This window comes from Callospermophilus lateralis, chromosome 16 (genome assembly GCF_048772815.1).
Source record: "Callospermophilus lateralis isolate mCalLat2 chromosome 16, mCalLat2.hap1, whole genome shotgun sequence".
In the NCBI taxonomy this organism is placed as follows: Eukaryota; Metazoa; Chordata; class Mammalia; order Rodentia; family Sciuridae; genus Callospermophilus; species Callospermophilus lateralis.
The window spans coordinates 54,848,955-54,872,842 of record NC_135320.1 but is presented as its reverse complement, the minus strand read 5'-3'; the positions used below and the strand labels follow the sequence as shown (position 1 = coordinate 54,872,842).

Here is a 23,888-nt window from a genome sequence, read left to right as displayed (position 1 = left end):
GATGACCCTTCTTTCTACTTCATAGAGTAAAGGTAAATATTTTTTATAAGATCCTAGAGATGCTATGTGGGTGTTTTTATATGGACTTTAAAATAAGAAATATTGGAGTCTTTCTTGATTTCTCTTTCTTCCTTCACCCTTCATTGTATTAACATTAACTCTCAATTATTCTAGTTGGTAAATATCAGTCCTCTTCTTATCATCTGCTATATTTCCCAGTGCAGGTCCTCATAGACTCTCACTTGTAAGTCTTCTAAATGGATTGCCCTCCATGTTGGTTCCCTACTCTCCCTGCAGATCTCACCACGTCTCTCTGCTGTTTATAGCCTTCCAGTGACTCTGGTTGCTCTCAGGCTAAAGGCCAACATGAGTTAAATGCAGTACTTGCTCAGATCCCTGTTATCTTTCTACTCTTGTGTCTCTTTATTCCCTCAGCTCCTTGGCTGTTACGGTGCTCTTTCTTACCTTTGAGCATTCGCACTGCCCTAATCCTTCTTTTTGGGTTCCTGCTTCCTTGGGTGGCTAGTCCATCTTCTTAGGCTCAGTTAGGAGATTCTCAACTGACCCTAGGTTAGGGATGGGACCCCTTCCCATGTGCTGCCATCTTACCTCATGCTTTTATGACATTCATCACACTGCATTGTAAGTACCTGCTTCTGTGTGGTTATCTATTTTTTTCTACTTTATTCCAATATCTAATAAAATATTTAGCATATTTATGTTCATTAAATATTTTCTGAACAAATGATGTACCACAATGAAAAGAGAATGGAATCTGAAGTCAGGTCATTCATTATATATTAGTTAATCTTTATTGAGTTTTAGTGGTATATATCTGGGTATGTATGCATGTGTTTACGAATTTATGTAAATACATAAAGCAGAAAGCATTAAATGTAGTAGATGGTCAGTGAAAAGCCATCTCCCATCTACTTACCCTGTCAATTTATCCTGAAAACAACTTGGGAAGCTGGAACATCTGAAGAACTGTGGACTTTGTGTCCAGCTTTGCTTCCTGTGCAGTGATAAAGGCCTGATTTTCCTGGACCTGTAGATACTAAGCCACTGAACAGCTCCGTTTTCTCTTCTTGTAGTAGTTTCTTGCTCCCACCTCTTCCTGCCTCCTCCTATATCTTGTTCCACATCCTTTTAGCCAGAAAAGAATCTGTAAAGAACTGTGACCTACAAAATGAACCGAGTAGCGCAAACATGAATAAGAGGGATTTGAGATGTGACAACTCAAGGGCATGGTCAGAGAGTACTCAGCTGACCTGGCATCTCCTGAGTAGGAGTATATTTGATGATGTACATTGAGATTACTTTAGGTGAGAGACTATTCCACTTTTTGTGAAATTTGACATCTCTTTGAACAGATGGGAAGAGTACCAACAATAAAGTTGCCTTTTTTGTGTGGAAAGGGGAAAAATAATGAATTTCTCAACTTATAGCTATCATTAATTGAGGGCCTGCTTTCGGGCCAAGCATTGTGCTTAGGACTTTGTATGCATGGTCTCATTTATTCCTCACAAAGATCCTGTTAAATAGTACTTCACCACCATTTACCATGTTTAGTACCTTGTTCAAGATTTCTTAGCAAATCAGTGATGGAAGCAGCATACAGACCCAGATTTGACATGAAAATCACATCACTATTCAGGGGCTGGTGAGCTGGATGTTCCTCTTTTGGAGGATTCTAGAACATCTGTGAGTCTTTAGGAAAGATCAGGATCATTATAAATTAGCATAGGTTCCCAAGAACAAATCAAGCCAGAATAATATAATATCCTTTTTTTTTGTATCATTGCTACACTACTAGATCAGAGAAAATTCAGGGCATAGATATTGTGTCTTAGCACCCAGGAAAACTCTTCGACAGGTCTTAATGATATCTGTTAATGACATATGAAGCTTGACCCAGCTGTTAACACCCAAATGTACATATATCAGTCAGAAGGGGTTTCTTTTTTTAGAGGAAATAGAAACTCCTGTAGGTATTTTAATCATAATAGATTTAAGTCAGAGCTATATTTGTTAACAAAATCAGTGGAATGGTTGAGGGAGAAGGTTATATAGGCTAAGCTTCTAGGACTGACCTCCACAAAATTACAAAAATGAGCTAGTATGGAGCTGCTCTGACTGACACAAACAGGAATTGCAATCCAATAGATTGAAATCAACCTCATTGCCATTCAGAGATTAGAAAGCTTCCAGAGCTACTTTAGCCCCTTTTCAGCACTTGTGAAACTGGTGACTAGATGCTGGAATGCTGATATAAAAACCTCAAGGTCCCTTTGACTGTGCTTACCAGAGGAAATAACTGAAATAATATGGCCTCTGCTTATTTGCTAACTTTCTTGCATTTACTCAGAACTCTAAGTTACAAGGAATTCTAGGAAATGTAGTATTTGTTTAGCTTTCCAACCTGTATAGTATGAAGGCTGATCAGAGGTAAGTGACTTTGGTTGCTAAATTTCTGTTGAACACAGAGTTAAATAAGTTGTTTTCAATGAAAAAGTTTCTCACAGTGTGTCACAGAGCCTAGGCCTCAGCCCTGGCTAGCTCAACATTTTTTATAGATACTTGGATGAAGCTCTAGGAGAAAGTTCATCAGAATTGCAAATAACAAGAAGAGAAGCAAAATAAAAATACATTATAAGATAGAATCAGATTCTTAAAAGATCTTCATGAGCTAAAGCAGTGGACTTGATTTACAAGATGAACTCTGCTCTTGGATAAAAATCGCTAACCTCAGAAATGTATATTATAGCAGTTCCCCTTCAGAGATGCTGGTTTTACAGGCTAGAGCAGGGCCTGGGAATCTCTGTTTAAAACCTGAATTAAACAAGTAGCAGCAAAAGCTCTAAAAGTACTTCTGAGGTACAACTAGAACTAGGGCTGATAACCATTTCTTAGTACAAGGAAATAACATCTACTTTGTAATCTCTGGGGCCAGAACTCACATTATATTTAGAACCTACCTGGAGTATTTAACAATGATGGAGACACCCCGGAACACACTGAGCAGAGAAGGACCTTGATGGTGAAGTAATAAATTTTTGTATTAAGAATAGGTGGAGAGTCTGGCATGCTGGTGTACGCCTATAATCACAGGAACTAAGGAGGCTGAGGCAGAAAGATCGAAAGTTCAAGGCCAGCCTCAAAAACTTAGCAATGTCCTAAGATCTTAAAAGATCTTCATGAGCTAAAGCAGTGGACTTGATTTACAAGTTACAAGGAATTCTAAGAAATGTAGTATAAAATAAAAAATAAAAAAAATTTAAAAAACAAGGGCTGGGGATGTTGCTCAAATGACAAGGTCCTTAGATTCAATCCCAAGTACCAAAACAACAACAACAACAACAAAAAAAAAAAGGTGGAGAAACAATTGGTAAAATTTAGCCTTTATATTCTTTACTTACATTAACTTTTTATAACTGTTTATTAATTACTGATTGCTAGATTAAGAAATTTTTATTGGATACACATTTTTAAAATTTCTTTTTGTGTACCTATAATATATAGGGATTTACAAAGTATGTCTCAGTTTCCAGGCATGGTGGCACATACCTAATATCCCAGCAACTTAAGAGGCTGAGACAGGAGGATTATAGGTTTGAGGCTAGCCTGGGTAACTTAGTCCCTATCTCAGATAAAATGAAAAGTTGGACTAATGTAGCTTAGTGGTAGAAGCTTGCCTACCTTGTGCAAAGCCATAGTTTCAGTTTTCAGTACCACACAAAAAAAATCAGTTTATTTTGGTTAGCATATATAGAGACAGTTTCACTTAATTAGTAAAAGAGAGCAAATGGGATTCTTGTTTGCATTTTTAAGAGTTTTTTTTTCTGGAAATAATAGATTGATTTTGAAAGATTTAAGAGAGACACCAAGAAGGAAAGACTGACCATTGAATATTGCTGCTCCCTAGTTTATCTAATGTCCGTAGGCACAGTGCAGTTTGTCCTGGGCATCCACTTCTAAGTTTGATGATTTACTTAGTCAATCTTCTTTTTTTCTCTCCAAGTTCTTCTAAAATCTATTTCAGAAAAAGTATTAGATACGTAGGTATAATGTATGAAATGTTCATGAAATAATTTTTCCCCACGATTACAAAGTCTTGAGCTAAACAAGTAAATCAGAAGGGATAGAGTGTCCAGTGCCAAGAAATAATCACCAAGGGGAGAAGAGTAGGTAGAAGTATTATATTTCTTCTACTCGCAGAGATCTTACCATTCTTCCTGAAAAAACAATCAAACAAACAAAAAACGCTTATATAACTAGTAAATTAATCCTACCAGGACATGGCAGTAAAAGTGTCAGTAGTAAACAGGTCCCTCTTTGCAACAGGATGCAAATACCTATAATATTTTCAGGCAATTAGGAACACTTGTTTTCTTCTTCAGAAGTACTAGCTATCCAGCATCCGTGTGGCTACAGTGAGTTGGAGCTCCTTGGAGGCATGCAACATGGTCCACGCTTCTATGTTCCTGTGTCTGTGGGATGGTTAATGAAGTATGACCCAGTTTAGTCCTATCATTGTATGACTTAGTTGTAGGGTATCTGATTTACTACCTCAAAGCACAGGAAAGCATTTAAATATTAGTTCTTCTTGTGCATGAAAATCTCTTTCTTGCAAAGAACTCTGAAGAAAGGACTTCTATAGACACAGGCAAAACATTCTAATGTTTATTACTCACACAGGAAATCACTCCTTTTATTTAACTAAAATCCTGGACTTCAATTTGTCTGTTTCCTTCTATTTTGCTCTCATTGGAGATGGAAAACAGCTGGTCACTATTTTATGTGTAAGAACCTTTCAAATATACTCAGATATTTATTAAATTGTTCTTCAGACTTTCCTTTCCTGACTGGATAATTTCAGTCCCTTTAACCTTTGTTCGGGTATTATTTTCTAAGCTTTTAATCTCTTTTTTGACTAGCCTCTGGAACTTCTCCTTGTCATATGTATCCTCCTTTGTTTTAAAATATGATCTGATGAAGTTAGGGGAAAAGATGATGTCAGTAGCTTCTTTATTAACATCCTGATTTTTAATATGTATTCTCTTTACTCTTGGGAACAAAGGAAAAATTTCCAAGATCATTAGTCAGGTAGAACACCTATATCTTAAAATATTTTTAGAAGAACATTAATAATTAAGGAATATTCATGAATATCTTTGGTGTTGGTACATATTATATTTATGTTATAATTACTATTTCTTTCTTTACACTTGAATGTCTGCCATAATCATGCTAAGAAATTACATTTTGTTGAAGTATTTTAAAATTTCTTTGTATATTAAAATTTTCATGAAGACTTCGCTTGTTTAGAAAACTTGCAAATCAGGAAAGTTAATGAATAATTGTGGATGGATTGGCATATATTGTAAGGTATTGTATTCCACACAATATAGTATCCTTGGGAATGTTTTAAGGAATTCATGAAGGAGATGGGACAATATCCCTTTTCTTTAAAATTTCACAGCACAAAGGGAATGAGTAGTGCTTATTTTATTATTAATTTTTTTTGTACAAGCAGGAAAGTTGAAAGAATTGGGCCAAATTTGAGAAACTGGCTAATTTTGAAAATACATTGATTATCAGAGTAAAATATATTTTTATAAGCTAGGATCAAAACTTAACTGCAGTTTGAAAAATTGATGTCAGTATTATGTGACGATTCTTTCTTGTGTTTAAAAAAAGTATTTGCCATAGCAACCACAATCACATATGACAGTGGTTACTATCTTGAGATTTCCTGCTTCATTCTCCCATGGAAGGGCCCAGGTTCCTTTTTTTTTTTTCTGTTAAATAAATTGCAAGTTTAAGACATCATCCTCTCTGTCCCACTTCTGTGAATATGTATCTCCCTGGAAACTAAACTGTACACTGTGACATGTATTTCGTATTGTATAGTTAAATGTTACTGGGCAGTTACAGCTGCCCCCTCTCATTAGCTTTCAAAACAAACTTTTAATCTATTCCTCTTTATAAATTTTTAAAAAATTATTTTTTAACCTTTCTTTGTGTATAACAAAGACACATTCTAAATGTTAATACTAGGTTTTAAGTTAATCAATTGGAAAATATTTAGAGATAAGCACATACATTTGAATAGCAAATTATATATAGGCATATTTTGAATAAAATTATCTTGTTATAAAGTCATCCAAAAATAAAAATTAATGGGGGCTGTGGCTGTGGCTCAGGAGTAGAGCACCTGCCTTGCCGGTGTTAGGCACTGGATTCAATCCTCAGCATTACATAAAAATAAATAATTAAAGACATTGTGTCCATCTACAACTAAAAAAAAAATTTTTTTTAAATTAATGGAACAGACTGCCTTTTGTTTGATGTTTAGACTTTTTAAACTCTTTGTAAGAATGTTTATTTCTAACCTAAGAATAGATAATTTTCCAAACGTTTGAGTGTATAACCCATGAGGCATTTTACCATTGATTTTTAGGTCAGCCAGTAAAATGTCCTTAAAGTTATAATTTGTCTGAAATGTAGTGACAATTGAACTACTATGTGGATTTCTCTTTATAATAGTGGATTTCAAATTTCAAGTCAGGATGTTCTTGCAACAAAATCTTCATTCCTGCTCCTTCTTCCTGCACTTTCCACTTGTGAATAGAAATGTACCATTTAAATGCTGAACTTGGCTGCGTGTACCAGAAAACCCAAGTAACAGTAGTTTAAATAAATTAGGATTCGTTTCTTTTTTCACTTAACAAGAAATCCAGAAGCAGAGTGTTCTGCACTGAGAAAGTGATTTTGTGAAGTCATTAGAGAGCCTTTCTATAATTTCATTTTTAGGGTGTTACTGTCATTTTCCTGCTTACAGAATAAATGCTTATTCTCCACACTGCATTCCAGGCAAGAAGAAAAAGCAAGAAATAGAAGGGGTGGTACCTCAATCAAGAAAACAGAACTTTCATAGAAACTCTTATTTTATGTATCATTGGCCACAATTTTATTAGATGGCCACTCTACCCATAAGAGATGCACTCTTGCTATGGAAAAGAGAGGTTATAGATTTTAGAAAGACAGCTGTTTTACTCTGAGAAGCTTTTGAAAGTAGCTCGTAGAAGCTCATAGAATAGAAGCTCCTGATTAGGATAGTGTTAGAAGCAGGCCCATGACTACTAGGGTTGGGAAAGTAGATTTCTGGAATGAAATTTCCCAGTAATTCCTTTTTGTTCAACCTCAGAGATTGGTCTGCCTCTGCCCTTTGTGTTGCCACTGTTGTCAAGTTTCTACTTTGCTGACTCGTCTCAGAACAGAATACTATCTTTATTTCAGTCATCTCCCTATTCTGTCTTCAAAGGAAATACCTCCTGAGCCCATCTTATTATTTTTGTGAAAGTTTTTAATAAAATATAAAAAGTTTTTCCCACTTTATTTCCAAAATAAAAATAAACAAATTTTGAGATTTATTTTTCTCCTCCTTTCCAGTGCATTAAAAGCAGTATGTATAGCATATCTATACATACTGCTTTTAATGTGTAGGTCATACTAGAGTAGTTGTTTTATGTTATTTTCTGGTAGGAAAAAGTTAGTCTTCCATTTATTCCTATAGTGCTATGGGTGTATTTTCTCTGACTCAAATATCTGAATTAAGGGTCACTGGCTTATCAAAATACCCCTGACTCATTATGGTGCCAGGATATTGGTAAATATCCTAGATGAAGAGTTTCCCTACCTTTGACTTGAAAAGAAAACAAAGAGGCCATAACTAGAATCTTTGCAGTGAAGCTAGTGCTGGGTGGAAGGGAAAAGTAGTAAGAGCAATGTGGTCCTGGCCCTGTGTGGAGAGAGGAGAAAGATTTGAGGTGGGGACAATGGTTGTGGAGTGCTGTTTTCTAAAGTGGATTAGAAGTGTCATTTGTATGTGTCCCTGTTTGTTTTCCAAGGCCCTTGAATTTACTTTTTTAAAAACCTATCTAGAAATATACTTCAGTGAAACATTTCTATTCCTTTGTTAGTTGATAATGGTGATCTTCACGGGTTTCTTAATTTTCTGAGTTAGTTTCTCTCAAATCCCATTTTCCCTGTCCTCTGATTCTGACTTTTCTATATAACATTAATAACGCTTATTGTACTGAAAGTTCAAGTTTGTAGATGTCTTTATATGTATTACTCATTTTAAGACTTTCTGATGCAAATCAGAATTTAGGAATAAAATGTAATTCCATTACAGAATTACTCTTGGACTGGGAGTGTAGCTCAGTTTATTTTGTGTCTAGCAGGCATGGTGCCCTAGGTCTGATCCCCAGTTCAACCAAAAAAAATTACTCATCTCTTAAGAAAGAGAAAGGGGCATGTGTGCAAGCATGCAAAAGAAGAAAAGAATATTGCTCAAATGATTTCTTCATGGGATATCTCCTTACCCTACTCCCCACTTTGTCTTGATTTTCTTAAGTATTTTGTAGAAAGTTTGTTAAGTTTAGCCACACTTCAATATATTTTCCCCCTTTTTCTCATAAAATGGGGCAGATGTGTAGAATAACCAAGGTTAAATTTCTGAACACTATTTTGGAATAAAAGGTTGCCATAGAAACAAAATTTTCATTATGGAGATAAGAGAAATACGTCTTATTAATGATGAGGCCCAAAGACAAATCAAGGATACTTAAAAATCTGTCATTGGATTATTTGTGTCCTGGCCAAATGTCAGTCATAAAATCTTGTCAAATTAACTACTTCCTTCCCTTCTTCTGTTTCTTTCTGGGATTTCAGGAAGCAAAGTTGAAGTTGGACACCATAAAAACAAAATCTTGATTTTTAACATATTTATTGATTATTGAAATAGAAAACCTTGTCTTCTGCAAATATATATGAGATATGTATTTCCATTCTTAACATATTAATAAAATCTTTTCTGACCAGTAATTTAAAGGTAGCTTTGGCCATTATCTTGATCAACTGTACGCAAGGAGCTTTTGTTTGGTTGGTTAGTTAGGTTTTTAAAATTTATTTTATTAATTTTTGCATGTGAAATATGACGATACTCTAAGTTTATAGAGTTTGCCACAAATACTGTTGCTTTCTACTGTTCTAATTTTGAGTAACTCAGTATCTTTTCAATTGGTATGATATGGGTTCCATATATTTTATCACACTTATTTTTAAGCATTCTAACACCTGGAATTAGAGAATGGGTATTTAGAGAAAGAGTTGTATTGAGAATCATCTTCTATTTTTCTAGTACATGCATATTCTGAATATCATATTCTTCTTGATTCTACTGGGAGAGTTATTCTAATTATAATAATATCTCAAGTATATTATCACAGTACAGTTGATAGTAATGAAAGACCAGTAGCTTCCACCAATTCAAAAATAATGATGAAAAAACACATAGCATCTCATAGCTCCTTTTCAGGTTTATAGAGATTGAACTTCTGGGTAGATAGAAACATCATTGATAGTCAGAGGTATCTTATTTGTGAAATTATTCAGGGTGTAGGTTCCTGTATTAGGGATCTTACAATTTAATGAAAGGTTAAGACAGAAACAAGACATCATTATCCAAAGTATATGTATGAAGACATGAATTAGTGTGAATATACCTTATATTCAACCAAAGGTATGAAAAATTATGTTCTATATGTCTAATAAGAATTGTGATGCATTCCACTGTCATTTATTTTTAAAAATCAATAAAAAATGAAATAAAAAAGATGTAATTCAGATTTTGAAAAAATTAAATAAGCATATTACTAATAGTTATATTATTCATGCATCTACTTTGTGTCTTGATTCAGTTGATCAGAATTGAAGCTCATCCATCAAAATACCCACAAGAAAATGTAAAAGGTTTCTGTGTAGATATTAAATTAAGATCACTTGCAAATAAAGATCTATACATATATAGAAAAAGACTTAGTTAACTTAAATTGATGGTTAACTTAAAGTCACACAGTCAGTTGTGTGTCTACGATATATTTGTATACCCATGATTGTAACACATAATTCCCAATAACTAAAAGATAAGAGCAACCCAATGTCCATTGACAGATGAATAGATAAGTAAAACGTGATATAACATACACAATGGAATATTAGTTATCCCTGAAAAGTAAGGAAATTCTGACACATAGTACAACATGAATCAACCTTCAGGACATTATGCTAAGTGAAATAAGCCAGTCCTAAACAAAAGGAAATATTATAATGATTCTACTAATATGAGGTAGAAAGTAGTGAGATAAAAAAAATAAAATAAAATGGTAGTTGGCAGGGGTTAGGAGAGGGAAAATGGGGAGCTTTTGATTAATGGGTACAGAATTTTAGTTTTGTAAGATGAAAGGAATTCTGGAGGTTATATATAATACTACTGAAAAAGTAATACATAAGTAGTAATAAAAGTAATATTAATACTACTGAACCATATACTTAAAAATGGTTAAAGGTTATTTATGTGTATTTTACCCCAATAAAAATGGAAAAGTAATTTAGTGTCTTCACCATTTTTAACTGTACAGTTCAGAAGTATTCAACACATAATATTGTGCAAACTCCACCACTATCCATCTTCATACTTTTTTGTGTGTCGGGAGATGAGAGGTCAGTACTAGGGAGTCAATCCAGGGCCTCACAGGTACTAGGGGGGCACTCTTATCACTGAGCTACATCCCCATCCCTTTTCATTTTTTGATTTGTGATGGAGTCTTGCTAAGTTGCCAACACTGGCTTCAAACTTGAGATCTTCCTGCCTCAGCCTGCCACGTAGCTGAGATTATACATAAGGATCTATACATATATAAAAAAGACTTAGTAGATTTAAAAACATCTAATGATTAACTACATCTAGCTATTCCTCTCACCTTCTAGAATTTCACCTTCTCACACTGAAACTCTATTCCCATTTTTTTTTTTTTTAATTAATTGTTAACTCCCCATTTTCTATTCTCTCTGGCTTCTTGGAATCTGTCTGATTTTGACTATTCTAGGTAGTTATTCTAAATGAAATCATGCAATTTTGTCTCTTTGTGACTGGCATATTTCCATTAGCATAATATCCTAAGTCTCATCCATGTTGTAGCATGTGTCAGAATTTCCTTCTTCACATTTTGCTTATCCATTCTGTCAGTGAACAGTTGGGTAGTTTCTATGTTTTAGTTAATGTGAATAATGCTATAAAAGAACATGAATGTACAAATACCTCTATTTTCTCTTCATGACCCTCTTTTAATCTTTTGGGTATATAACAAAATTTCAGATGGTACATTTTATTTTATGTGATTTTTACCACGGTTTAAAAAAGAAAAACACCTACTCCATTAAGTCAATAAAAACTTTGTTTGATAGGAGAAATCATGTCATTTTTAGGCAATGAGATAAAATTTTTTAAATGAATAAATGCCATCATTACCATTTTCTCTTGTGTCCTCACCTAAGCAAACTCACCTACACTCCAGTTCTGCCAGATAACACACACAGAAATCTAAGAGCCAGGGAAAGGAAAGGGCAGAAGGGATGCTTGTCTGACAATTCCATCTTCCTCATCTCACTCTATTTTTTTGTTGTTGTTGCTGTTAGAGAATTGCAGATTCTTGCATTTACCACAGAAAATAGGTATCAGTTCCAATTCATTCTGTATTCCTAAAGATATTTTTGGAATTGCAGTCTTTTGACCAGAATGACCTTATATCATACTCAGCCAGCAGTGTTACTAAGTTGTCATAGTAGTACTGGTAGTTTTAAGCTAAACTGGTACTATTGCAAAAAGCATTTTAGATTGGCCAGATCACTATTATGAATACTATGGTTCAATTTATAGGAACATTTCAAGACTGACCTGTCCCCATATGCAAGTAAACAAGATGGTGATGAGTCTGAAAAACATGTCACATGAAAGAAAATGGGGCTGTTTCATCTGAAAAACAGATAGCCAAGATAGGAGCCATATATCTGTTTTCATAAATCTGAGAGACAAATATGTGACAGAGGAATTTGTTTGGAACATGAGTGTAAATTACAGGAGAGATTTGAATGTCTTGTATTCCCTCATGAAGTTTTCAAGAAGGTAGCTTATTTTCTATTTGGAAATTTTAGTGGAAAATGCCTTCTTGGTGGTCCTTGAACATTTATTTGGAGTCCTAGAGCTTTAAGGAATCCAATTTGGAAACTACTGATCAATACCTTAACTGCAAGATTAAAAATCTAGTTATTCTAAGTGTTTATTTCCTACTTCAATTCTTCAGTATAAAAAAATGGGGATTGATTGAAAGACTCTAAGCAAGAACAATGACATGGTTTGATTTGTATTTACAAAGGTCACTATGTTGACAGTATAAAATCAAAACTGAACTACTGGAAGCATGGAGACCAGTTTGGAGGCTGTATGACGAATTTGGCAAGAAATCATCAGAAACTAAACTAAGACAATAGCAATGATGTATAGAGAAAAAGGGTTAATTTTAACAACTCATGAATAGAAGAATTTAAAACATCTAATGATCAGGGGCTGGGCTTGTGACTCAGTGGTAGAGTGCTCACCTAGAACATGTAAGGCACAGGGTTCGATCCCCAGTACCACATAAAAATAAATAAATAAATAAAGGTATTGTGTCCATCTACCACTAAAAATATTTTTTTGAAAAAATACTTAATGATCATTTTGATGTTGTAACACAAAGAGTGTAGATGTCCAGTTGATTCTTTGTCTCACAAATTTGAATAATGAAATCCACAGACACAGGGTAAGAGTAAAGTAACAGGATTTATTAGAATAATAGAAAGCAGAGCTCCCAAAGAGAGAGGGTTCCCAAAAGAGGGATGCCAGTGGATGTCTGTTGTCCAGGGGTTTTTAAAGGTATAACTGATGGCCCAGTACAGATGATTGGTGGGGTGAGGGATACTTGCATTTACCAATCAAGCTCTTCAAGCTCTGAGCTTAATACACCAATCAGAAATGTATAATTTCAATCCCTTATTTACAATTAAGAGGATTAATCCAACCTGTGGTTTGGCACGTCTATTCAGGATAGGAAGTACTTCAAATAAGGGTGAATCTAGTGCTCAGCTGTTGCTACAGGTAGGGGTAAGGGTAGCTAGCTAAGGAAGAGTTCTTGTGGCTGAAGTTGTTAGGAACAGTAAAAGGATATTCTAGCTGCAAAAGAGGTGTCGGGGTTGAAGCTGTCAGGGACAATGACAGAATATTCCTCAGGCCCAGTGCCTCCTTTTAGCATAGCATGGTCTCATTCCTTCTTTCCCTTCTCCGAAGCCCTTATTCTGTCTGAGGGTGTAGGGTCTACTTGCTTGCCTCAGTATGATGAGATGTCTTTTAGTTAATTCTTAACTTTATTACTTTGGGAGATTTAATAAATAATTTTGACCTTAACCAGGATAGAATGTTTGGGAGGGTCTGCAGATTTAAGGGGAAAAATTCTTGTATTTAGTTTCAGAATTGGCGATTAGTAACTCAAAATCATCTCAGATTAAGTAGTAAAACAGCAAGCAGTTACAAAATTGGATATAATTTACGAGCAAGGTCTGGGCTGGAGAAAACAACTGTGGAAGACATGCATATAAATATGTCAGACAAAGCCTTGAAAGTTTAGAGAGAAGGAAAACAGCTAGTGAGATTGAGGGAGTAGTGAAATTGGTGTAAGAGAAATCCTGAGTAAGTTCTATAATTTGTGACAGCTGAAAGTTTGTTAATTACAATAATAATACAGGATTAAATGTAAAAAAGAACACCAAAAACATTTGGATTTTTAAAGTTCATTTTCTTTGACAAATTTCAAAGACATCTGATATGATTTTAATAAGATGATATTCTACTGAAAATCTGAAATATTTCTATAATCTGAGAATATTTTAGATCTATTTATCAGTTTAATTTTTATTTGGTTTGGATACTTTTTAAAATGTATTGGACATTTTTAAATGTATTGGACATTACTTTGTTCTTCATAAATTGATATGTTGGCTTTGATTTTGTGCAGTACCAATTTATTATATGGCTCAATTTAAAAAATCACACTTCAGCTGGGCATGGTGGCGCATGCCTGTAATCCCAGCGGCTCGGAAGGCTGAAGCAGGAGGATCAAGAGTTCAAATCCAGCCTTAGAAATGGCAATGTACTTAGCAAGCTCTCAGTAAGACCCTGTCTGTAAGTAAAATACAAATTACGGCTAGGGATGTGGCTCAGTGATCAAGTGCCCCTGAGTTGAATCCCTGGTACAAAAAAAAAATAATAAAAAAAATAAAGCTGAAGATGTGGCTCAGTGGTTAAGTTACCCTGGGTTCAATCCCTGGAACCAATAAATAAAAAATTCACACTTCAATAAAGATCATACATCTTTAAATGTAAGAGCTTATGCCCTCCTTATGTTCTTTGTTTTCCTAAGGAAATGCAACTTCACCACAAGTACAAAGACCATCTTTCATGGACTACTTTGATAAGCAAGACTTCAAGAATAAGAATCATGAAAACTGTAATCAGAACATGCATGAACCCTTCCCTATGTCCAAAAATGTTTTTCCTGATAACTGGAAAGTTCCTCAAGATGGAGACTTTGACTTTGTAAGTACATTTGAATTCTTCCACTTATGTTTTTTACATTTGTATTTTTCATCACATCGAGACACATAATTTATAAATACAAATTATGTACTATTAAGATTTAACATATAGCCATGTGTATGAGTAGGGAAATGGTGAAATTGTAGTTTGTTTGCAGAATGATTTTTACAGAGAACATAAATAATTGCTTATAGTTAAATAAATCATGGCTCAAATTCAGAGAAGTATGTAGGATTTCTTAAAACTAAAATGACAACTATTACAAAAGAATTTTTCAGTAGTGCAAGTATGAGATACTTTTGACTGAAAACTCAGTTACCAGAATAAAAGATGAAAAAGTATTTATGACATACACTTTGAAAAATTTGCTTTGACTTTGAAAGCAACTGAATTAGTTTCTACTTGAGTGCTAATTCTGCTTGGTTTGTCAGAAATAATAGTCCTGTACTATATGTATTTAGGTCACATATAAGCTTCAGTTAAAACTGCCTTATCGCCTGTTATGTATTTTTCTTTATTTCTTTTGCCCCACTATTATTTATTTCTTTTAAATGGTGCAAGGAATACAGATACTCAGTTTTAAAGCAACTGTTTGCAGAATTTGAAAGAATAGATTCTCAAAATAAATTCTTTAATGGAGTAAAAATTTTTATGAAGTAAATTTTTGTAATTTTTAAATAATTTTTTACTTTTGATAGTATTCTGGAAGATTTTTTTCCAAATAAAATTGTAATTTTTTATATTTATTAAATAAACATAGAACCTATAAGTAAATAAAAATTTAGATACATGCATATCTTTAAAATTCTTAAGCAATATTAAGCCATTTTGCCTAGATATCATGATACCTCAATGCTTTGAGATTTGGAATGTTTTTAAGTTTAAATACTTTTCTCCTTAATAATGTGATTATTTGAGTTTTCTAATAATGTTATGATAAAATTTAAAAATCCATCCTCAAAAAGTTTAGTGATAATTACTAGCAAATCTTAGTGTAAATCACAGATTGTAATGCCTGTTTACCGTTTTTTCAATATTGAAATAAGAAATTAGGAAAAAATCTGCATTTTTTTAAGTTCTGGTAAGATTTCATTTTAAGTTGTCTACTTTTAAAAATATATATAAATTATTTAGTATGCTGACATTCAAGCTTTAAATCATTCATGAACATGATGAATAATGTAGAGTACTTAGCATCAAAAACTCTGTCTTGTCTCAGTTGGAATAAATCTTAATAGCCTCTGGGAAATGGTTTGAAATGAGTGAGCTATAAGTAATGAATAAATTATCATAGTTAAGAAAGAGCAAATAAAGTGATTTAATTCAGTTTCAGTTATTCTTTGCTACCATCCCAAAATTTAATGGCTTAAGATAACTATTTTATTTGCTCACTTTTTTGTGGGATAACAGTTTGGTCAGGTTTAACTGAGTAATCCTTCATTCTCAAGTGGTTGTACTTATCTGCCAGCTTGACTGAGGCAGTTGTATAGTTTTTCTAAAATTACCTGCTCATGTGTTAGCAGTTGTGCTGAGTGTTGGGTAGCTCATATGATCCCATTGAGGTTTTTATGTGGCAATAACAGCCTTCTGAGAGCTTGAAAACAGAAGTTGCAAGGCCTCTTGATCCTAGTTTAGAATATACATGCTGTCCATTTACAGTAGCATTAAAAAGAATGAAATATTCAGGAATGTTCCTAACCAAAGAGGTGAAAGACTTGTACATTTAAAAACTACAAAATGTTGCTGAAAAAAGTTAAAGAATACGTGAAAAGACAAGACATCTCCTATTCAAAGACTAGAAAACTTAATATTATTAAGATAATAATACTTGGGGCTGGGGTTGTGACTCAGTGGTAGAGCGCTTGCCTAGCATATGTGGTTCCCTGGGTTCAATCCTCAGTACCACATAAAAGTAAAATAATGGTATTGTGTCCAACTACAACTAAAAAATAATATTTAAAAAAATATATTAATACTGCCCAAAGTGTTCTACAGAGTCAATATAATCTACATCAGAATCCTAGTGCTTCTGTAAAAATAGAAAAATTCATGCTAAAATTGATTTGGATTTCTACAGTACCCTTTATAGTGAACACAATCTTGGAAAAGAAAATAAAGTTGAAGGTCTCATTTCCTGATTCCAAAACTTGCTACAAAACTGCTCTAATGAAAACACTGTGGTATTGGCATACAGAGTAACAGGTATACCAGTAGAATAAAATAGAGAGCTCAGAACTAAATTCTCATATCTGTGGTCAAAAGATTTTGAGAAGAGTACCAAGATCATTCTTAATTAACACCTGAGGAATTAACTTATGAAGTTATTAAAAGTTACAGTGCATAATCATAAACCCATTGTTTTTAGACCTCTGGTGGGAATGTTAGCTGGCAGTGGCAGGGAACAAGTAGCAGAGCAAACTTCTCAGCTCATGACCAGAAAGCAAGAGAGAAAGAGAGGGGCTGGGTGTCTCAATTCCCTTTGTGGGCATGCCCCCAATAACCTAAGATTCTCATACTAGATCCCACTTCTCAAACATTCCACCTGTTTCCAACAGTACCAGCCTTTAATGCATAGGTCTTTGGTGACATTCAGCATCAAAATTATAGCACCATTCAGTGGGTAAAGAACATTTTAAATAAATGGTTCTGGGGAAACTGGATATCCACATGAAAAAATGTAGTTCAGCCCTTCCCATACTTTATATACAAAAAAATTTACTCAATGCATCAACGATCTAAACATATGTTTTTTAAAAAAAATTAATGTATATTTTACCACAATAAAAAAATAAATTCATAAGTTGTGTCACTGTTGCATATTATGTTAGTTAAAATATGTCAGAAAGCCAGTCCAGATTCAAGGTATATGGATATAAATTTCACCTCATTTTGGGAAAAACAGCAAAGTCACATTTGCAAAGGGCCTTATGAAATGGAAGAAATGTTGGCAATTATCTTTGCAAACAATCTAATAGAAAATGTGATAGACTTCAAGAGAAATTAGAATATTGAATTCAGAAGATGGAAGGACTTTAGTGAGTTTGATAAGGGTCATTTCAGTACCCTACTTTTAAATTTTTTTATATATGTGCACACCGTATTTTACATGTAGCCTTCAATTGTCTCTCTTAAATTTATTCAAGTTTTGTTAGTCTTTTTTTCCCAATGGCTAGCTCTTATTTATTTGTTTGATTGATTGATTGTTTATTCCAGTGCTGAGATCTAATCTAGGACCTCATGCATGCTAGGCATGTGCTCTACTACTGAGCTACAGCCCCAGACCGGCCAACTACCTCTTATAAGTAAATTCTGGTAATGTTTTCAGCCTAATATAGATTTTGGAGACCTTTTATCTTGGAATCCCAAAATTTATTAGAAAAATTAAGCTAATTTAACAAATGTACTACTTTGTGCTTTTACCCATAGGCTAAGCACTATGGGTAAAAATAAATTTTATACATATTTATTTATCAAGAAGTATTAAGTTGTGATTCAGAGTTATAATTTTGATTTGGCATAAGAGGGGAGTTAGTAAAGGGGATGGAGTAATCTATGAAATTATAATATGGTGAGAGACTATATCTGGATAGCATAAACTAGGTGAGGTGTCACACACCTGTAATCCTAGCAGTTCCTGAGGCTGAGGCAGAAGGAGCAAAAGTTTGAGGCCAGCTCAAACTTAGCAAAATTCTATTTCAAAAATGAAAAGGATTAGGGTTGTAACTCAATGATAGAGTACCCCTAGGTTCAATCCTCAATACCCTGACCCCCCTAAAAAAGAGAGAAGAAAGAAGAAAGGCAGTCTTTTCAAAGATTGATGTTATAAAATAAAAGCTTAAAGGGCAGGGGTGGAGGTGGGAGGAATGAACGGGGGTGGGGGGGTGGGGGGGATAGCTAGGGTAGCTCAGTGGTAGAGCCTCAGTTTGCATCATGAGGCTCTGGGTTCAATCCCCCCAGCCACCAAAAAAATAAAAAATCCAAAAGTGTAGCAGTAGAAAAACACAAGGTATATTGGGTGACAATAAAGTAGTATTGTTTTGAATCCGGAATGTCCCCCAAAAGCTCATGTGTCAAAGGCTTGGTTTCCAGTGCAGCAACGTCCAGAGATAGGGCTTTGGGGTAGTGATTGGATCATGACGCCTCTGACCTCTTCAGTGAATTAATCCTTTGGTAGCTGAATGGACTACTGGGAGGTGGTGAAAACTATAGGCAAGTGGGGCATTGTTGAAAGCAGTAGAGCACAGGGTCACTGGGAGCATGGCCTTGGGGGACTATATCTTGTCCCTGGCTCGCTCTTTGAGGGCATGCTTGCTTGCTCTCTCATTGGAATTCTTGCTCTCTGTCTGTCTCTCTCCCTCCTTCTCCTCGCCCCTTCTCAACTACCATGAGCTGAAAAGCTTTCTTCTATTATGCTCTGCTGCCATGATGCTCTGTCTGTCCTCAAGCCCAAAGCAATGGAGATAGTCAACCATGGAATAAAACTCTGCAACTATGTATGATCAAAAATAAATCATTTCCTTCTCAAAGTTGTTCTTGCCAGATATTTTGGTCATAGTGAGGAAAAGCTGACTAATACAAGTAGAGGCCTTCAAGTTTGTGGTGGTTAATTTGGAACAATATGGGATATAAAAGTGAAAGGTGGGTCTAAGTCAGATCACAAAGTCTGAATTTGTATTTCATAGAGAATGGGAAGCTACTGAAGGAACTTAAGTTGGAGAATAACATGATGAAAGGCATTTTAAGATAGCAATCTTAAGGATAGCGTATAGGATTGATTGACAATAGCTGTATGTCAATAGGGTCTGACTAGAGAGAGGGGAAATCAGGTCTGTGGCAAGACTTGAAATAAAATAGAGAAATGAAAAGAAAAACCAAGAATCAATGCAGGAAACATTAAGAAAGATCATTCAACAAAATAGTTAACTTACTCAATTGAAGAGTACTATAAAGTGGGGAATTAAAGGTAAAAATTTTAAAAGTGGGGAGGGAACCTTTCCAGTAAGAAAGGGATTTGAAGGGATTATATGGCTAGATATAATTTTTGCAAAGTTATTAATTTTTTGACTTTTACAGGGCAGATAGCCTTAAACAGAGAGTGGAGAATAAGGGAGTGACTAGAATAATTCTTCCCCAGCATTTATTATACTGTCAACTGGAACTGCTCAACACTCTCATCCCTTTGATGAAATGTAATAGCCACTGAGGGAAATGTAGATGGGAATAAATAAAGATGAATAAAGGGATGATTGCCAGGAGATAAGTAAAGAATTTCTAAGAATCATAGTGAGTATGGCAAAAGATAAGTGTATAAGGGGACAGAGAGAATAATTAGAGAAGAGACATAGGGTGGGCACAGTGAAGTGATTTGGTAGAATACTTTGCTCACAAAATGGGGATGTGGACTAAAAGCAAAGATAGATTTCCACTTGAGATACCAGCTGTTAATAATAAAGAAAATCTGGTCTTAATCACTCCCTCATCTATTAAATATAGAATGTTTAAAAAATCTGACTCATCAAAGTGTAAATTGTGCTAAGGTTTTTGTTATCTCCTCAAAGCTACCTTCTAAAAGAGAACTGAATTTTGTTGGATTTCTATGAATAACAGAAGTTGCTTAAAACAAGCTCAACTTGTTTTGACCATATTTTCAGGACATAAAATGTTTATCCTTCTGCCTTGAGGAAAATAGGTTTCAAGAAAGAAATATAAGAGAGGACACTTCATCATCAAAGCAGATTCCTAAAGGGCAAAGTTTATTCATTGAGGCACCTGCTAGACAGATGTGCAGAATAGGAAGCACTTTTTATCTTAAAGCTTGAATGCAATATATTTTGTGTATTTTCTTTTACATCATTTTAGCATTTGTCTTTTGGATGTTCTGGGAAGTATATTTCATTTTATGTTCCTGGATGTAATAAGATGATAATACAGTTTATGATGTCACCAGTTGGGGTTATCATATAAAGATGGGAGATAAAGTATATTTCAATTAATTGACCTGTGGTAATAATTTTAATTCTACTAAAGAGTTCTATTTAGGCTGTGTCTCTGAAGATTTCCAAAACAAATGTAAAAGGCAAATCTGTTTATTATAGCACTTGTCTAATGTTTCAGTTTTTGTTAGAATTATTTCCAAACAGCCTTAGCATCCAGATTGTTTAGTGTTAATTAGAGCGCATGTAGATCTTGTTTTGCAAAAATTACAGTATCATATTTAAATAGATATATTTTGGGTAACATAAAGATTTTGGAATAAGAACAAAAACTTTAAAAGCCATCTGTTAAATCCACTATATTGGTTCCAAATTTTTTTAAAACAGAAAGAAATTAGATTGACAATAATTACTAGTATAAGAGAAATTAGGTAAAATCAACCATTTTGGTTTTGACCCAAACTGAATTGTCAGTTAACATTTCTTGATTACTCTGATTCTTAAATATTTATTCAATTCATGTTGTTCTTTTGAGCTAAGGCATATAAAAATCCTCTTGGGCAATACTGGAGGAAAAGTCTCAATAATTGTAGCAGAGGAAAAACAAATCCTGTCCTCTAAGTGTAAACTTGCCTGGGGCTTTCCTAGGTTTTCTGCAGTCCTACCTCTGATTCCTTAGTTGGTAATTCAATAGGGTTATATGGAAACAAAACAGAATAAGTCATTTCTGCAAAATACAGAAAATAGTAAACTCTGAGAAAGTGCCAGCCCTGCTGCTGGAGCCACCATGGGCATTTTGGGTGTCTTCCCTTCTTCTGGAGAAGGGTCTTTTCACCTTTCAACGTTACCCCCATAGTAAATGGGTAATTAAGAAACTGGAGACAGCAGTAGATTACAGGAGCTCTTAAAAGGTAGCACTTTAGAAAGCCCTCAGCAAGACAGGTTCTGAAAACCTTCAGGGGAACATAACCAGCAGCAGTAACCAGTTTTGTTTTGTTTTTTTTTACCCACTATTACCCACTGGTAATTTGCTATCATCTACTTTATCTGTTTAAATACAGATGATGTCTTTGCTTTTTAAAGAGATGATGGATAAAAATTTCTCTTGTAGTGTACTGCTTAGTCAAAGGATTGCTTGTTCCCTTCAGTTCTTGGTTCTGTGGACTGAGGAAACCACTTTATTTGAGTGAAGTTTTTAAGCACATTGTCATCGATTAGCTTTGCATTAATTAAATGATTATTGTCAAGTATTTCCAGATGTGAGAGAGTGTATTAGCAAAGTATGAAGAGATAACTGTAGATGTTTCAGATTTATTTCTTTTAGGGTAAAAAAGAAATAAACACGTAAAATCATAAATGTGCCAGTGGATAGCCCTGGATAAGAGTTTATGATTACAGGTGTACATGTGGCATAAACTCAAGTGTATGTGGCACATTGTGCTTTCACTACTCATTCATTCCTTGTAGAGCCAACAGGAAATTAAAATTAATGAGAAGCCTGCACTTTGAAATACTTGCAGAATTCTTGACTATTTCAGTCCTTTGCCAGCTCACGAAATTGTGCTGGCAGCCATATCCAACAGATGGTGCAGTGTGTGTACAGTTGTGTCATGTGGTTGTCTAGGTCCATGTAGACTTGTTGTAAGGTTTTGACCATTAGCCTACTGAGATATTTAAGGCAAACAGAACCATTGTTCAGAAAGGAAAGTGGCCGGCTTCAAAGACAGTATTTATGTACAAGTTGAAATGAATGTTAATAGTCACTAAGCAACTAAACTGGATTTAATAGATTCCATAGTAGTCACAGATAAAAAATTTAGTGACTCTGAATTGCTCCACTGGTTTCTTTCTTCAGTATAATTTAATCCATTTGGCTACCTGAGGAAGAATGAGCATTTTGATTTCTTATTTCTAAAAATTATATTTAAGGATCCCATAGTTTCTGAAATTTTATTTCATGGTTTGTCTAGGCAAAATCTATTGAAACATTAAGCTAATTCAGCTTATTTAGGTAATTCATACCTTAAGTTAAAATGCATATCATCATTTCCTTTACAAATTAAAGTGAGCAAGCTTGTACTTATTGGATTAATTAAAACAGAAAGCACAGGTGCAGTATGTGGTTTCTTGTCACCATGTTGGAATTTATTAAGATGTTTAAAGCACATGGCAAAAAGAAAAATGTCTAACAAAAAAGAGTTCTAGAAAGTACAAACTTTCTTCACAGTAATTTGTTCTTTTTAAAATATAATTTATTTAGAAGATTGTGTTGAAAAATTGGCTACTTTACATTTTTTAAAAAATGTTGAACTCCAAGCATATGTTTTGGCTAATGTTGATGTCTGGGAAAGTTATTTTGACTATGAGGGCTTTCTGTTCATAACCTCATTTTGGATGTTTAGTCAGTAAGCTTTGGGGACTGTTGGGGTGATGACAACAAAAGAAATGTTAACCAATAGTAGAATTTAGGATCAAAGAGTGGGCAATCTAATTTATAATCTTTTATTTTAAGACTGATGACCCATAGTGTTTACCTCTTGAAATCAATAAACCATTAGATTTCAAATAAGTTATAATTGTTTGAGGTAACTAGTAATGCATTTATCAGGGTGATTTTTATAATGGATTATTTTTTATAATGGATTGGTTTTTACTTAAACTGTCATAATTTAAATTTCTTTAAATCTGAAATTACTTTTATACTTTAATAATTAAGTCAGCTTTTCAGAATGTACACAGTAGTAATTCAATATCAGAAAACTTTCCATAATTGATTTCCATCATACTTCCTGATGGATATCTTTCATGGTTAGAAGTAGATTATTCTTTTGGAGCCAATTACATTTATTGGTCTGTTTGAACTAAAACTGACACCTTTTTTTCATGTCCTTACATTATTAGGTTAGGGACCATTTCCATAGTATCATTCTCTTATTAAAAATAATAGAAAGTCTTTATTCATGATGGAAGATTTTCTATTAATAACCACTATTTCTTAAAATTAGAAACCTTGTGTTGATTCAAAACCAAAGTCATCTTGTTTTGTAACTTTGTCTATCAATAGTAGAAATATTTTCTTCCCAGAATTATAGACAGGTCTTAAGAAGATGAATGAAAGACAATATCAAACTAATGTACGTATCATAAGATTTTTAGAAAAATGATATCTTGGGCTGGGGTTGTAGCTCAGTGGTAGAGCACTTGCCTAGTATGTGTGAGGCACTGGGTTCAATTCTCAGCACGGCATATTAATAAATAAATAAATGGGGCCATCAATTACTTAAAAAATGTTAAAAAGTGATATCTTAATTTCATTGATTTGTTTCATAGATTTTTATTTTTTTAAGTTGTTGATAGACCTTTATTTTTTATTTATTTATATGGGTGCTGGGAATCAAACCTAGTGCCTCACACATGCC

At 34.0% G+C, this 23,888-nt stretch overlaps 1 protein-coding gene across 1 annotated transcript in view; it reads left to right on the top strand.

The window, feature by feature from the left end:
* Positions 1-23,888, top strand: part of Stk3 (serine/threonine kinase 3) — a 278,492-nt gene that overhangs the window by 198,071 nt on the left and 56,533 nt on the right. The window contains exon 10 of the mRNA XM_076836036.2: positions 14,361-14,536. Coding sequence (XP_076692151.1) covers positions 14,361-14,536 — 176 coding nt within the window. The remainder of the gene's footprint in view (positions 1-14,360; positions 14,537-23,888) is intronic.